At 44.5% G+C, this 15136-nt stretch overlaps 1 protein-coding gene across 1 annotated transcript in view; it reads left to right on the top strand.

Moving 5' to 3' along the window:
* The first annotated feature begins 6816 nt into the window (after window positions 1–6816).
* Window positions 6817–15136, top strand: part of MAN1A1 (mannosidase alpha class 1A member 1) — a 141473-nt gene continuing 133153 nt past the window's right edge. The window contains exon 1 of the mRNA XM_064413031.1: window positions 6817–7644. Coding sequence (XP_064269101.1) covers window positions 7051–7644 — 594 coding nt within the window. The 5' untranslated portion in view covers window positions 6817–7050. The remainder of the gene's footprint in view (window positions 7645–15136) is intronic.

Below are 15136 nucleotides of genomic sequence, written 5' to 3'. Positions count from 1 at the left end.
ATTTCATTTGGGGAAGACAAATAATTCACAACTGTGTAAGATCTGAGCAGTCACGTGTGCGCTGTGCGCACATGCACCATCTGCCAGTTTGCAGCTGACAGCCACTGCTTGGGGAGGGATTTTGCAAAGAAAAAATTCATGCAGCCCATCAGGTGGTAGCTGGACACTTTGACGCAATATCTGTATGTGTCAAGGTGAGTCAGAACACACATGGCACAGACAGGAAAGCAAAAAAATATTAACCCTTTTTCACCAAAAGGCTTCTGTGGCTTGGAGTAAGAGAATCCACCAAGGGCTGATGGAACTGGCCACACTTATAAGCAAAAGCCTGTGAAAAAAAATGTGTCGTAATTACAAATACTGGGGGAAAGTGCACCACTGTATTCCAGATGATGAACCCAGTAAGCAGTGGAATATTTTCAATAGGAAAGATTAATTTAAAAAAAATCTAAATATTGCTTATAACCCCAAATCTATAACAGATTTACAGAAAGAGAAAGAAACTTTAAAATAGACTCAAAAATTAAGTATATTCATAGTAATGCTGCAGTCAGTAAACCACATCTGTACTTCTATTAAAATGTGTTGTTGAGCAGAATTAACTCCTCTGGTTAGGGAAATATATCGGGAGGAGAGGCACAAGGACACCACTTAAACTATTACATGAAGGCAATTTACATAATCCATGTGTCATCACATGTGTTGAGGGTTAAAAAGGCTCAAGAACATTGGTTTTTATGAAATAGTCAGGAAGACATTGAATAGGGAATTAAAATTCTGTGCTAATTAAACACGGCTAGTATAAAAAAATAAATGTGTAATTTTCAGTGTCCCTTGCTTTTAAGATTTCTTGTTGATACTTTTAGTCATCTATTATAGCATATTTTTACTCCTTAGAAGATTTATCAGGTTAGAAATCTGTGCTCTAACCACTTTTCCTTGAGGCTACACACTAACAAAGCCAGATCTGTTTTTCAGCCAAGACATACAGTTATTCCAATCAAGTGGCTGCTAAACAGCTGTTAAATGGCTACAAACGCCAGTTCCAGTGGCCATATCTTGTTTTCAGCCAACATCTCCCCCCTGGTTCAGGAAAATGAAACCACCTTGGAAAGGACAGGAAGGCTTAAAAAATTTTGCTTTCTTGTCTTGATTTAATCTTGTCAGACTCTACTAAACCCGTACCTATAAATGTGATATACAAACTTAATGACAGTGAAAAAAGAGCTGCTGGGAGTTCCTTTAGTTGCTACGGTCATGGTTCTGGCACAAGACATTTTAATGCTATTGGAGATAACTAAGTCCAAAGGAAACCACAGCAGTAAACCACTCTGAGTCACTCACAATCCACTAAGATTTGTCCCTTAAATATATGCCCAACCTGGTGGCCTTTTACCTTTCCTGGGGACTTTGGGTACGAAATAGGAGGCAGGAAGGGAAAGAACAGCAATCACACTCTAGGTAACAGCAGGCTCTTCGCTTCTGAAGGAGAAGTGAAGAGAATATGTACCTGTAATGACTTTTAATCTCTTAAAGATCTAAGGTCCAGATGGAATGTCATGAGGTGTCTCCAAACAACTTCATCCTTAATTGCTATGCAAATAATTACATGAGATTCTGAATCTTACATGCTAAAATGCCATAAGAGCTAGCTTCCATTTCTTAGTTCCATGGCTAAAATTTTCTTCAAGGATGTGAACATCGATAAATTTCTGAAAAGAAGAATAAAGTTTGCAGTTCTTTTTCTTTCCATTACTTTTATGTTTACCTCTATATTCCTCTCCCTTGCACATTGAAAACCAGACCAAGTCTGCTTGCTTTGAGGGAGTGCAAAAGTCTCTCACTAAAACAATTATAAAAGGATAAAAATTCAGAACCAAAGTGAGATATTCTCAAAGATGCCATCTGAGGCTGAGTATGATACACTTTATGCTACTGCTGAATACAATACTAGAAGCAGCCACAGTTCACATTTTAGATTCAGGTTTCTTGCAATGCTGAAGACAATGATTTTAATCTTTGATGTTTTAATAGAACAAGAGTCAAATATTTTTTTCAGACAGGATTTCTTGCAGTTCATTTTCTGTGCCTTCTGAAATCTTGGGGAGAAGAGAAAGGGCAAAGCTTTTCTGGCCTTAGCTGGATGCTTACTTGAGTGCTTCCAGCAAAGCTTCCCAACAAACACTGAAAGCTGCATGCACTAAAGAGATTTCTTTTGGAGAAATGAATGATCCTCTCCCTCAGGTAGGGGTGGAAGATATTTCCAATTATACTGGTAGAAAAGAGACCTCTTGTAGAATTGACAGCCATGCCAGGAAAGAGTTGAAAAAGTGTTTATAAGGTTTGTGAGCCTACAGTTTCGTGTTCCTGATACATTTATTTCTACAGTATTTATAAAGTTGAGTTGGTTAGCCACAATCATGTCATGTGTTAGGCTAGAGGAAAAGTTTGAGAAAGGATGTGAGAAAATTTAATTTTCTTTCTTCTGTTTTTTGTCCTCAAATAGGAGACCAATCTCCAACACCCATCTCACTGGGAAGGGGATAGTGTGGTGTCTTCCATCTCTCAGACTAGCGCCCTAGCTCTTTAGGCTGTAGGCTCCTCTGGGAGTGGAGCAGTCTTACTTCAAGGTTGTTAAGCAATGCCCAGTGGAAAACCTTTCTCCTCTTTGCCTTCAAAGTCCTGCACTTGTCTCTGAGTCATAGCACTACTTCAAAATGAATAGTGGTGGGAGATGTACATGTTCCACTGCAAAAGAGGATAATTTGAATCCCCCAAGACTACAAAATATGTCAAAGACAGATCTCCAACTCCTGGTCAACACTTCTCTCTTCTGAGAAGTGGTCAACACTTCTTTCTTCTGAGCTCTTAAAGAAAAGCATCGGGCAGTCCTGTATTCTCAAAACACTGAAGACTGAACAAAGTTTTTGTGTCTGTGAATCACACTTTCCTCACAGACTGAATTCAGAACTTCAGCCAGCTGCCAAAATCAGATAGATAGAGAGTATTTCATACACATCTGGTCCTCAAATGGTCGAAGCCTCCTTCCAAACAGCTCACTGGGTGTTATGAATCCAGCTTGTGTGCCTTGGGAACCCTAAGTCTGTGCCACGTTACTTAATCTATGAAGAGCTGGATGTCTAAATTGGGTTTATGAGTCACATTCCCAAAGGCAAACATATTAAAAGTATCTCTGAATGCTGTGTAAAAGTATTGCATTTCAAAAGGAAGCTGTCAATGTGTTTTTACAGTAATCTAAACTAGAACATAACACTGGCAACCCCTTTCAAGGGAGTGGCATTGTTACAAACTCACTATCCAAGAAGATGTATCAGTAGGTATCTCTGCCTCAGCTGAATGGGCTCAAAAGTGGGACAACTGTTAATTCTCTTCTTATCTGTGGCATGTATCTTTCAGATCAAGCTGGATAATTCCTTATCACTGGTATCACTAGACAAGATCTAAAGCTGGAACCATGACAAATTAGGTATAAGTAGATATATATATAAAAAAAATTATAAGAGTTTGATTTTTTTCCAGACCTTTCAGTCATATGTAACAAATTTCCCCATTCAGAACATTTATTACAGAAAAGAGTCTTGTTCCTTATTATGCAAATCTCCCTCTGACCACCTCTCATGTATCAGTTCTATGTTTCTATAAATGCTTGACCTGTGCATGATTGCTGGAAAATTACTCCTGATTCTGCAGCTGAATCCACGGAAGCAGTATTTCCCTCCATGGGAGGAATACAGTCCAGTGTTTTGTTGGTATAACCAAAATGGGTAGGACCCAGCACAGCAAAACAACTGCCCAGAGATGTTTTTTTCCCATTTTACCTGATGTTATCCAGGAAGTAATGCAGCTTGTCTAGCAAAAAATACCCAGCCCAAAGTAGCAGGCAGTTCATATCCACTAGGTGGATGTGCTGACAGAGTTGTGTACAAAGAGGCTTTCCCAATTCAAGTCCTGGCGCAGGCATGTGGGCTTTCCACTGCTGTCTCTAGATTAATGCAAACACCAAGCTTCTCTTGTTTGTATTTTATTTGGACTTTTGGACACTATTTAAGTGCCTATGAACATGATTTAACTCTATAGCTGAACTGCCTGTTGGACACAGCCAGTTGAAAATGAGCATTGCACAGCCCTTCATTTTGCCACTTAGAATCAAAGGTATTTTACTCTGAGCTACTCCTTGTATTTTCGTGGTCCTTGGAATACCTTGTGCCTGAAGTAAATTAGTGACAAAAAACCCGAGGAACTTGTATATCAGGGTTGGGTTGAAGCAGTTCTTTTGTCTTTCAGTCTCTGTTGCCCTCACGTAGTGAACAGGTCTGTATGCCAGTAACTTTACATGCTTCAACAGTCCCACTGAATAGTTCCACATGACCTTACTGGTAACTGTAACATTAAGTGCTAACAACAGGAACACTCTGCATACAAAATTTTGCATCCTGCTCAGAGAAGGAGGAATGATCATCTCATCACAAAGGCTTGAGAATTTCACAATTTCCATCTTTGTATAGCAAATCCTGGTTGTTGCTTCCCTCATGTTCAGGATGTCCCAAAAGACAGTGATGAGCATGGCAGTGAAACTCCTGGCATGAATCCACACTTGGCCCCTAGAACTGAGGATGAACACCAAAAGAAGGCAAAAGATGATGTGTCTCTCATTTTAGGAGACACAGGAGCAGAACCCCATGTGATGATATTTTCTACTCCTGCATCCATTCATCAAGTGCTATAGAAATACGGCAACCTAAGGAATGACTTCAGAATACTGAAGGAAGGCATTTCTTCCAGCAATAACTTCTGCCTCCAAATATTATCATATAAGTAGTGATGAGTTTTGAGGGCAATCTGTGAGAAATATTGCACTCCCACATATGCAGTGACTGAAGCAGAATATGCTCGTTGAAGCTGAGAGTGGTATTTCACCATTTAGGAAGCTTTTCCATTAGTCAACTGTCTTTCAACAGCTAAACCCCATATTTGCTACCTTAAATGTTGCTAAAAAAAAAAAAAAAAAAAAAAACCACCAAAATCACCATGGATTCTTATCTCCTTTTCCAAGCAGTCTGATTTATTCAACCCTAAACAATTTTGTCTTGGCACAGCTATTAGGCTATGTTAAACATTTCTGGGAAATGTGTGTCAAAGTCAGAGTGCTCATTGTTTGGTTTGAGCAATAGTTTCACATCTAAATGTGGGGAAATCCAGCTTAGGAAAAAAATAGGATTTAAAAGAAAACCAGAATAAAAACTAAATTGAATTACTGATCTCACTGAATATGAAGTTGGGCCCCTTATCCTTCAGTTTCATGTAAAATCCCGAAATTTTACAGAAGAATTTGCTTATATACTTCGGGGAGTTTTGCAGGACTCACTCCATCATTTATATATAACTCTATATCACTCTCTTCTCTGAACCTGTTCTTAATTAATCTGTTACATATTCTAACTTCTAAAGAAAGGGATTTGGAAAAGCACTGGGCAGCAGCTTTGCTTTATTCCTATTAAGTCAATGGTAAAACTCCCCTTAATTCCACTGGGAGCAGAATTAGATCTATGCCAAGCCCATTTTCAAAATCATGTCTTTAAGGCTTACACAATGTCTTCTCCCTGCCCTTGCTTAAAGCATAGACTTCCCTCTACTGTCGTTTTTTGTGGGCTTTTTTTTTTTTTAATTCCTTGCAAAATAAAGCCATGCAAATACGCAAACAAACCTCAGCATCCTAACTTCTGGGACCAACATATCTCACTGTTTTCTTTCTGACTGTGTGGTTAACCTTTTGGGGGAAATGTTTAAGATTACAGTGCTGAACTGCTGTGAAACTCTAGGTAGACTCTGAGTATGTTCCAAAAGAGTTGGAGATAAACCCCTGGATGCTGGCTGGGTTCCCTTTTTCTGTTAAAGTGACACAACATTTTATTCTTCTCACATGCCTGATGTTTATTGCATTGCTCTGTAACACGGGCAAAAATAATATATCGGGGTTTTTTTGGCTTGTTTTTTTTTAAACTTTCCCTCTTGCTTAATGCTTGGGGTGCTTGATGCAGTAATTTGATCCACTATCAAACACGGTATTTCCTTGTGCCAACACATGATGGTCTTTTCATTTGTACGAGTGTAATGAAAAGTCGGATTTTCACATTGCACAGATATACACACTGCTTCCTTGGACAAGGTGCATTTTCACCTACAGAAAAAAAAAAAAAACAAACAAAAAACAAAACAACAAAACCCCCCAAAACAAACAAAAAAATTCCCCAATAAATAAGATTAAACCCTGTTTTTCATACAAAGCACATATGAGGGCTCGCCCTAACCGGGGGGTCAGGAGTTGTTCCCGGCCCGGCCGTGTTCCCGCTCCCCTCGCACCGCCCCCGGCCCAGCGCGCGCCCCCAGTGACCGTGCGCGCGCCTGTGCACGCGCGCCCGTGAGCGCGCAGGCCCCCGCCGCGCGCCCGCGCGGGCGTACGCGCGCGCGTGGGTGCGCGCAGCGGCGTGCACGTGGGTGCGCGAGGGCGCGCCGCCGGCATCTGCCGGTGCCGCGCGCCCGCCCGCCCCGGGCCGCCGCCGCCCACGGGGCCGAAGCGGGCGCGCCCCGCCGCCGCCGTCATCGCCGCTCCCCTCCGGCCGCGGGGCTCCGGCGGCGCCCAGGGAAGCGCATCCCGCGGCTGAGCCCCGGGACCCGCGGTCCGGCAGCGCCCGCGCCCCGCCCCCCCCGCCATTGGGCCGGCGGCGGCCCCGCCCCGGCCCGCCCCGCCCCCGGCCGCCCGGCAGTTCCGCGCGGGCGGAGCGGGGAGCGGCACCCGCGGCGGCGGCGGCCCGGCGGCAGCATGGGCTGGAGCTGACAGCGCCCGCCCCGCAGACGCTGCCGAGCGCTGCCGGCGGGGGAGCAGAGGGAGCGCGGCCGCGGGGAAGGGAAAAGTTGCCGCGTCCGCCCGGGGAAACTTTGTGCAGCCGAGGCGGGGAGGGGGCGGCGGAGCCGAGCCGTCCGGTGCGGTGCGGTCCCTGCGCGGCGCGGCGCTGAGGCGGCGCGGGGGTCATGCCCGCCGCCAGCTTGCTGCCGCTCTTCGGTAGCGCGGCGGGGCCGGGGACGCTGGGCGGCCCCGCGGGCAGCGGCGCGGGCGGCGGGGGCAGGAAGGCGGCGGGCCCCGGCGCGTTCCGGCTGACGGAGAAGTTCGTGCTGCTGCTGGTGTTCAGCGCCTTCATCACCCTCTGCTTCGGGGCCATCTTTTTCCTGCCCGACTCCTCCAAGCTTCTCAGCGGCGTCTTCTTCCACTCGGCCGCCCTGCAGCCGCCGCCGCCGCCGCCCGGCGGGCAGCCCCGCGCCCCTCCGCAGCCCGGAGGCGGCCCGGCGGCGGCGGCGGCGGCCGCGGACGGGGCGGGCAGCCTGGAGCGGATCCGCGCGGACCACGAGCGGGCTCTGCGGGAGGCCAAGGAGACGCTGCAGAAGCTGCCCGAGGAGATCCGCAGAGACATCCGCCAGGACAAGGAGAAACTTCTGCAGGACGCCCGCGGCAGGAAGGAGGCGGGTGCCCCCGGGCTGCCCCAGCGCCTTTTCCGCCAGCCCGTCGGCGCCGTGGGGCAGGAGCCCGCCGACCCCGAGGTCCGGCAGAGGAGGGAGAAAATCAAAGAGGTGGGTGGTGGCGGCTGTCGGTCCCGCTCCGGGGGATGCGCCTCGACACTCCCGCGCGGGGCAACAGGTCTCTGCCGGGTCTGGCGGCGGTGTTGGGGGACCCCTGGCCCCTCCTGCCGCCTCCTCCCTGCGGGAAAGGGGTCTTTCTGGCCGGCTGTCCCTCGGTAGCCGCAGCGCAGGTCGGCGGCGTCGCCCGCGGTTGCATCCTCGCAGCCCGCGATGCGTTCCTGCCGGCCCCGTGCCGGCTGCGCCTCCCTCCCGACGTTGCCGGGTTCCCCCAGCTGTTGCACCGAAACCCGGCGAGAAAGCGAAGCCCCGCGAGGGCTGGCAGGCTATGGATCGCTTCGCGGGGCGCCGAGGGCTGGGGACGGCGGCGCCGGGCAGAAAGGGCGGCGCGGGTCCGCCTGCGCTCCCCATGGGACGTCCCGGGCTCGCCGGTGGGCGCCTGGTGCCCCCGCGGGGTGCGGGGGACAGCGGGGCACGGCTGTGCCCGCGCCGCGCTCCCGGCAGAGCAGCTGCCCGCGGCTGTCCGGCGCCGCGCGGGTGCGGTGCGGGTGCGGCGCTCCAGAGGGGTCGGGTCTGTCTCGGGTCCGTGCGGTTCACTCTTCACTCGGCCGTCTGAAGAGTTGGGGGCATTTGGCGAAATATAGTCAATTTAGGTTGCAGCGGTAAAGTGTCAGAACAGTGTGTGCTTTTGACAAATTCCTTCAACCGCCTTTTTTCGGTTCTGCTGCTCGGCTGGTTCAGGTGCTGGTTTAAATCCTTCATTACAGAAATTCTCCAAACTGTGTCTAGGTAATGCTGTCGTGGGCAGAGCTTGACAGGGTCCTCTAGCAGAAGAAGAATTTCCTTGGTAATACAGTTCAACTTCCCATCAGTGCTGGCTGGTTTTTTTATCGAACTGACAATTTCAGCTGCCTGCAGAGATTAGGGTTTATGAATTAATTAGTAGTATATCTTTCATGTTCTGTGGTGATGGAAATGAGATAGGCGAGAGACTTACTACAGAGTATTTCAGTATTTGTGAAACCTGGTTAGCCTTATTTAAAATTATTTATTTTTATTGTGTGTTTGTACAGAGTGCTCTGAAAAGTGAGCTGTGATATCACAAGGAGCATATATAATAAGCTCTCACAAATATCAAGTTGTGTTCTGTGCTCTGGAGTCCTCGTGTCACTTTAACTATTTCAGCAAATTGTGTAGCATAGTTTTAAGTCATAAGCGGCATGTACCAATGCAAAGGTATTTTGAAGGGAGAAACTCTTAAGAGTACACGGTACAGACCACGTTTTGAAGTGTGCAGAGAGTATATTGTCTTCTAGTTTAGTCATGCAGCCTCCCTGAGGCATATGGAAAGTTGGAAATATCAGCAAACTCTTTTTCCAGCTATGTGACGTTGCCATGTAGAAGTATTTAGGAGTAATGAGGCTCCAGACCTGATGTATGTGATTCTGTGGTACGGAAGACTGCAACAAGTAACTAAACAGGAGGAGGAAGATAACACTTAAACATACTGCTGTCCTGCTGGCCCCACCGTGTGCCAGCGAGTCTGAGTTACCTTTTATGACATGTGGATATGCATGTCTATGTGTACTTACAAACATATGGCCAGTATCTCTTCAGTTTCTTGCTCCCTTTCCTTTCCATTCTCTTTCTCCTTCACTTTCACACACAGCATCAGTTTCACAGTAGCCTCCCCAAGACGGAGTTTTGGCTGTTTAAGCAGAGGAGATGGCAGAAACTGCACTTGGTTTCCAGATCTTTGCTTTCCTTCATACCTCAGTTTTATTAAGTGTTGTTTCTGGGAGTTTCTTTTCCTCCTAAATTACCATGTGATCTTAACATCTTGGTTCCTTACTTGCTTTAGCATTTTTTGCAGTACTTTGCCTGGTTTGATTTTTGTCTTTTTTGAAGAATATGTTTTTTCCATTGACAATAAAAGAGTGTTTCTGTTCTGTGCTGACTTCCTTCACATTGTTTCATGTGTTGGCTTTTTTGTTGCTGTTCTCTTTGTCTTTTGTCAAGCTTTAGACCCCCCTTTTTTTGTATTGTTACCTTAGTGTCACGATGAATTTCTAATCTGCAGTCTTTTTTGCTTAGTTTTAAAACTTTTAATAGTTTTAAATCTATCTTTTTAAAGTATGAACTTTTTTACTCTATTGTAAATGCACAGAAACCAGAATTATCCCTTAAAGTTCTTCTCTTTATGCCCAGTGGTTACATGCTGGAGATGCAAACATAAAAAATCTTTCTGCTTTCATACTCTTTTGAGCCTGGAATTCGCATCTGCATTGTATGATTTATGTCATATATCTAGAACTCAAAATTTGAAACTAGTCTTGGTGATACTTTTTACAGAAGGAAGCAAGCTACTCTAAAGGAAAAGAATGCCAAAAAATAAGGTTGTTCTTCCATGTGTTTCTGTTCTAGAAGGTCTCTGTCCTGCCAACATGTTGACATAAAGCTGAGAGAGGAGATACCTTAAAGATGCTTTGTCCATTTACTGTTTTAAATTTTAAGTTGACATGTGTGTTCAGAAGTCCAGCCAGTACAATATCACTTGCAATCACAAAGCAATGAAATGCTGTGACTTTATGGCATTTCTTAGCCAAGTTTTGTTCCAGAAATTTTAACCACTTTTTCTACAGCCTGCTCTTTTATATTAGAAAAAAACCCAAAGAGGGTGAAACTTATACCAGGAAAGAAATATAAAGGTTCTTGAACCTCTCTTAGTATTTAAGCCAACATAATATTACCAAAAATAAAAAAAGAAATGCTAGATACTTATTGAGCGAGTAAAATACTTGTGGAAACATGAAGAAGTAGAGATCCTGTTGCTGTCACTTCTTTCTCACTCTGTCAGAACAATATGGTTTCTCTCAAGGTCTGTGTGTGGGAACTGCCCCGCTGTGTCACATCTCTGGGGCCTGGCTGTGTGCAGGGAAGGAACGTGAGCCAGAGACCAGCAATACTGATGGGTGCTGTGCTAGTCCTCTGTTTCTCTCCTGTTGATGTGTTACAGGCAAACTCAGAGGAAAGAGCAGCACTGCCAGCAGTGGGGCTTTCCCCAGTGCTTCCTGTTGAGCTGCTGTCAGTTGCTTGTGGCTGCTGACTTTTTACTGCATGGCCTCGTGTTGCCTGCCCTGGGTGTTGTCCTCATGCAGGATGCCTCAGGGAGGCTCGAGCAATGAAGCACACTTGAGCATACCAGCACATTTACATTTGCCAGAACTTACATTCTTCAGTCCTCCTCCAGTGCTCTGGGTCCCTGGTATGCCTGTGGCAAGTGTCTCCTGTGGTATCTGTTCCCTACCTGGAAAAAAGGAGTGGAAGGCAATGATGATTCCATTCCACACAAGTGCAATGTCTTCAGTCTTTGCTTTTGTCACTGTTGGTTGTGGCTGGACATCATTATTCCTGATGTCAAGGGAAGACTTGCAGGTGCATAGGTAATTGATACGAGTAAAAGAAATTATTAGAAGAGTATGTTAATAGTGGAGAGAGGCTATGAAGGCAGGAGATGCATTCTTTTAATTAGGAAAATCTGATTTTGAGTCTTCTCCAAGTCTCATTCCTCTCTCTTCCAAGAAAAAAATGGTGCTGGAATTACTTAGCTGTTAAGAAAACAGCAAAACCTAAGCTCTTTTTATTTTACAGCAGAAGAATAGAAACGATGAGTGAGCTAGCTCAGGTACTAGAAGCTATATAATCACATTAGTGCGGTGCTCTGCCCAGACTAATTAATCCTGCTGAACAGCAAGCTATTGGTGCTGGTGGAGCACCATACTAATGCAGCTGTGCTGTTCTTGTACAAGGTAACTAGCTTGGAAACTGTTCATGGTATTGATCAGAGCTGTTTGGACATGTTTTCAGGATAAAAGCCTCCCTGGTAAACTGGAATCAATGTCTAAAGAGCATGGTCATGCAGTGCTCTAAGGGCTTGCACAGCTCTCAGCTGTTGCAGTCGTGTAGTACAAGTCCTGCCGAGAGGAATTTGAGCGCCAGTCCTTTGAGCTCAACAGGGCAGTGGTTGCAAGTCAGCAAAACAGACTCTGCAGCTTCCCTACCTGTCTTTGTGTAAAGAAATGAATTGAGGTGGCATTGGCAGTGTGAATTCTGAAGCTTTTAAGTCCTCAGTTTTCATTTCCTATGGTGGCTTTTATGCAGTTTAGATGGAAGTGTCAGTAATGTTACAGGGGTGTTCAACAATATCTTGAGGAAACAAAGCTTGTGAGCATGGAAATAAAGACTAATCAGAGATCTTATATGTGCTTGACATGAAATACTTGGGCATAACCAGATCTCTTCATTAACAAGGAGTGAGGGCAGAATTATGGATGGTCACTCACTGCTGTGGAAGGGCAGTTGGCCCCTTGTGTCTTCCTGCATGCTTCCACCAGTTGCTTTCCCACTGCCTGCTGCTGCTCGGGAAGGTCCAGTGCCAGCTGGATGGAGTTTTATTTCCTTATGAGGGTGTTTACATGACAAGGTGAGCTCACTAATACTTCTTGCTATTGTAAGAGGAGGAGAAGACTCTTCATACCACTTTTAATTGCTTTCTCCGGCTATCTACTTTCTGTGACTTTCACTGCATCCCTCCATAAGCTGCTTCAGCTCAGCAAGTCAGCTAAAAACTGTCAGAGCAAGACAAAAAAAGAAACTGGATGGATTTCTGCTAAACTTTCTGTCAGGCTGGTGAGTCAAAGGTGTAAATGAAAGAGTTGACTTGGTGCTGGTTTTGGCTGTGGTGAGGGAACAGGTGGATGAAAGGTATGAAATCTCTTTGAGAAGCTGTGTCTTAGCACCTGGTATCTGGTCTTCTTGCCTAAGTTCCCCATTAAAACTGAATCTCTGCAATGAGACTTTTGCAGAGCAAAGGTTCTATCTACTGTAATCATCTTTAGCAGAATGAAGCATTTCCCTTCAGAAGTTTTACCTCCCAATCCCTCTTCTCATAACAGAAGGGGAGAAAGGAAATACAGAAACAGGAATTACTGAAGCCCCAGCTACTGCAAAATTCAGAGTGCTTTTACTTGTGAGCACCTTCATAGGAGAGGGAACAGTTAAAATGCAGCAGTTTAAGTGTTGGGTGGTTTGAATTTAAAACAGAAAAAGCCACATTCCCTGATGGTACATTTCTTTAAGAACATGATTCAGTGAAAGGAAAAGAGTTGACATGTAATGAGTAAGCAGTGTGGTGAGTCCTGCCAACATGCTGATGATGCAATCAATGCATTTCGAAAGAAGTTTTCCTGAAGTATCTTGTGACCTTAATGCTGACATGTTATAGTTGTCATTAAGTTTGTTGAAGTTTAAAATTAATCTTGTTTTTTCTCACCCAAAGCTTTGTTTATTTACTTGTAATCTTCAGTATTTTTGTATTGGCTATTTCTTTTTCAGTGTTTGATAGTGCTTTCCTTCCTGATAAATACTGTTTGTGGGGTTTTTTTTATGGTTTTATAAAAGTCACTGAGGATGTGAATAAAGTGCCTAAAGATGGGAATCACATATGATGATGGTAATCTGGAGGTGGCCAGGGTTGCCTTATGTCACAAACCAATAAGTTAAAGTACTTGCTTAGGGTTAAAGGCACTACAGAATGCAGAGAAGCTTCAGCTGTGTTACTGAGCATGATTCAGTGACTCACTTGGCAGAACCTGTGGAGAGGCAGCTCAGCTTGCCAAGCAGACATGAAGCTACTCTTGCTTTGGTTGGGTTTGTGGCCTGACAGGGTAGGGAGCTGAAATGGTTTAGTGCAGGTCTGAGCACAGTGGATGCAGTGGACCCCCACTAAGCCCCTGCATTTCAAAGGAGAGGAAAATGGAGGAGAATGGTCTGAGGTATCTTTATGTCCCCAAAATATGAAATAGGGTATATATTTGCCAAATTAATGTTCTTCCTGATAAGACACCCTAGTGTCTTTTTAGGGAGGGGCATTGTTTCAGGTGGGTTGTTTCAAGTGCTGCCTTGTTTGGGTTTTTTTGTTTTGTTTGTTTGGGGATTTTTAGTGAGAACCTTATCGCCTCCCATCAGTCAAATGATCTTGGATTTGAACTGGGATCATGAGTTGGAGGGGTGTTTCACTGTATGACTATGTGCATATCTGACTGGAATGGGGTGTGTTCCAATTTGCTAGTTCATGTTTTGACAGCCTTGCACCTGTTTTCTGTGTAGTAAATAATATTTAATTTTCCTATCTTCAGACTTGGTCTATATTCTCAACAGGTAAATTTATCGCAAGTAACTGAATGTCCTTTATAACCAGATCCGCAGAATTGTGGGGAAAATGAAAAGGCTTTAAATGTTGGGTGGAAAGCATCTGGTTTTCACAAAAAAAACCCCAAAAACAAATAAACAAAAACAAGCACATGATTAATTCTTTATCTTTCTGTGAAGGCAAAATGTAAATTCCAGACACATAGGACTCTTCATGAGAACTAAATAAGGTGATGTAAACATGTGAGGTAAAGCTTAAAATGGAATATCTCCTGTACTTCAGCAGAAGTTACATTCTCATAGTGATGATTTTGTATTTAATGCTAGTATAGCAGCCTATGGCAGCCAATCATAACAGTTAGTGAGTACAGTTGCCTAAGGCTGTAGTTCTGTGCTGCAGACAAACTGAAATAGAAAAAATTCTACCTGTTTATTAAAATCTACTGTTAAGACCAAAAAAAAGGTCTTATCTCATTCAGGGAGCAAATAAGAGTGGTAGACAGCCAGGCTTTGATACCTTCTTTGAATGTTAATGAAAGGATAGGATTTATGAAAAGGAAGTCATGGAGAGGCAGAAGATAGCTCATCTTGTGGAAAATAATTAATATGCTTGCAGAAGGACCTGTGTGACTGTTGGATGGACAGACCTTTTCTTAAAGTTGTCTGAAACATACTGCTCCAAGGGTTGCTGTATGTTAACTTCCTCTTTGGTTAGGTTGGGGTGTTTTCTAGCTTGGGGAGCCAGCATAAGAGGAAATTTCTGCGGTTTTCATCTTAAAGATAATATCTTGATAAGTATTTCCTTTATTTACAAATAACAAATTTGTCTTCCTAACTCATTTGGCACAGTAAGAGTAATACTTCAGGAAAGTGGCTTTGATTCAGTGTTTGCTCTGTCTTAACAGTGCAGCACTTACTCTGGCCATAAATTGCCACCTGAGGTGGTACAGAGATGTGAGACACACTGCCTGTGTGTCTTTTTTGTAACAAACTCAAGTATTCTGATGTGTCTCTGTGTAAAGCAGGTTTTAGACATTCAGTTTTGAAGGATTTTGTGGTCTCTTTCTAAGTTATTTATAAACATGTGATTTTACAAGTGAGGGAAATAATTGCAGGGGGGTGAGGGCCCGTGAATTAAGCAATATGGGCAATGTACCAGATGCTCAATATACTGGTTCCTTTTGTGTGAAAATCTTCTTTATCCACAACATTATTGAGTTGTTTGTTTTTTGTTGTTTTTCTTTTTTTCACTGAGTTGTTTGGGCTTTTTAAAGCA

Source organism: Passer domesticus, chromosome 3 (assembly GCF_036417665.1).
Source record: "Passer domesticus isolate bPasDom1 chromosome 3, bPasDom1.hap1, whole genome shotgun sequence".
NCBI lineage: Eukaryota > Metazoa > Chordata > Aves > Passeriformes > Passeridae > Passer > Passer domesticus.
The sequence above is the reverse complement of the archived record's forward strand: the minus strand, read 5'-3'. Positions and strand labels throughout refer to the sequence as shown.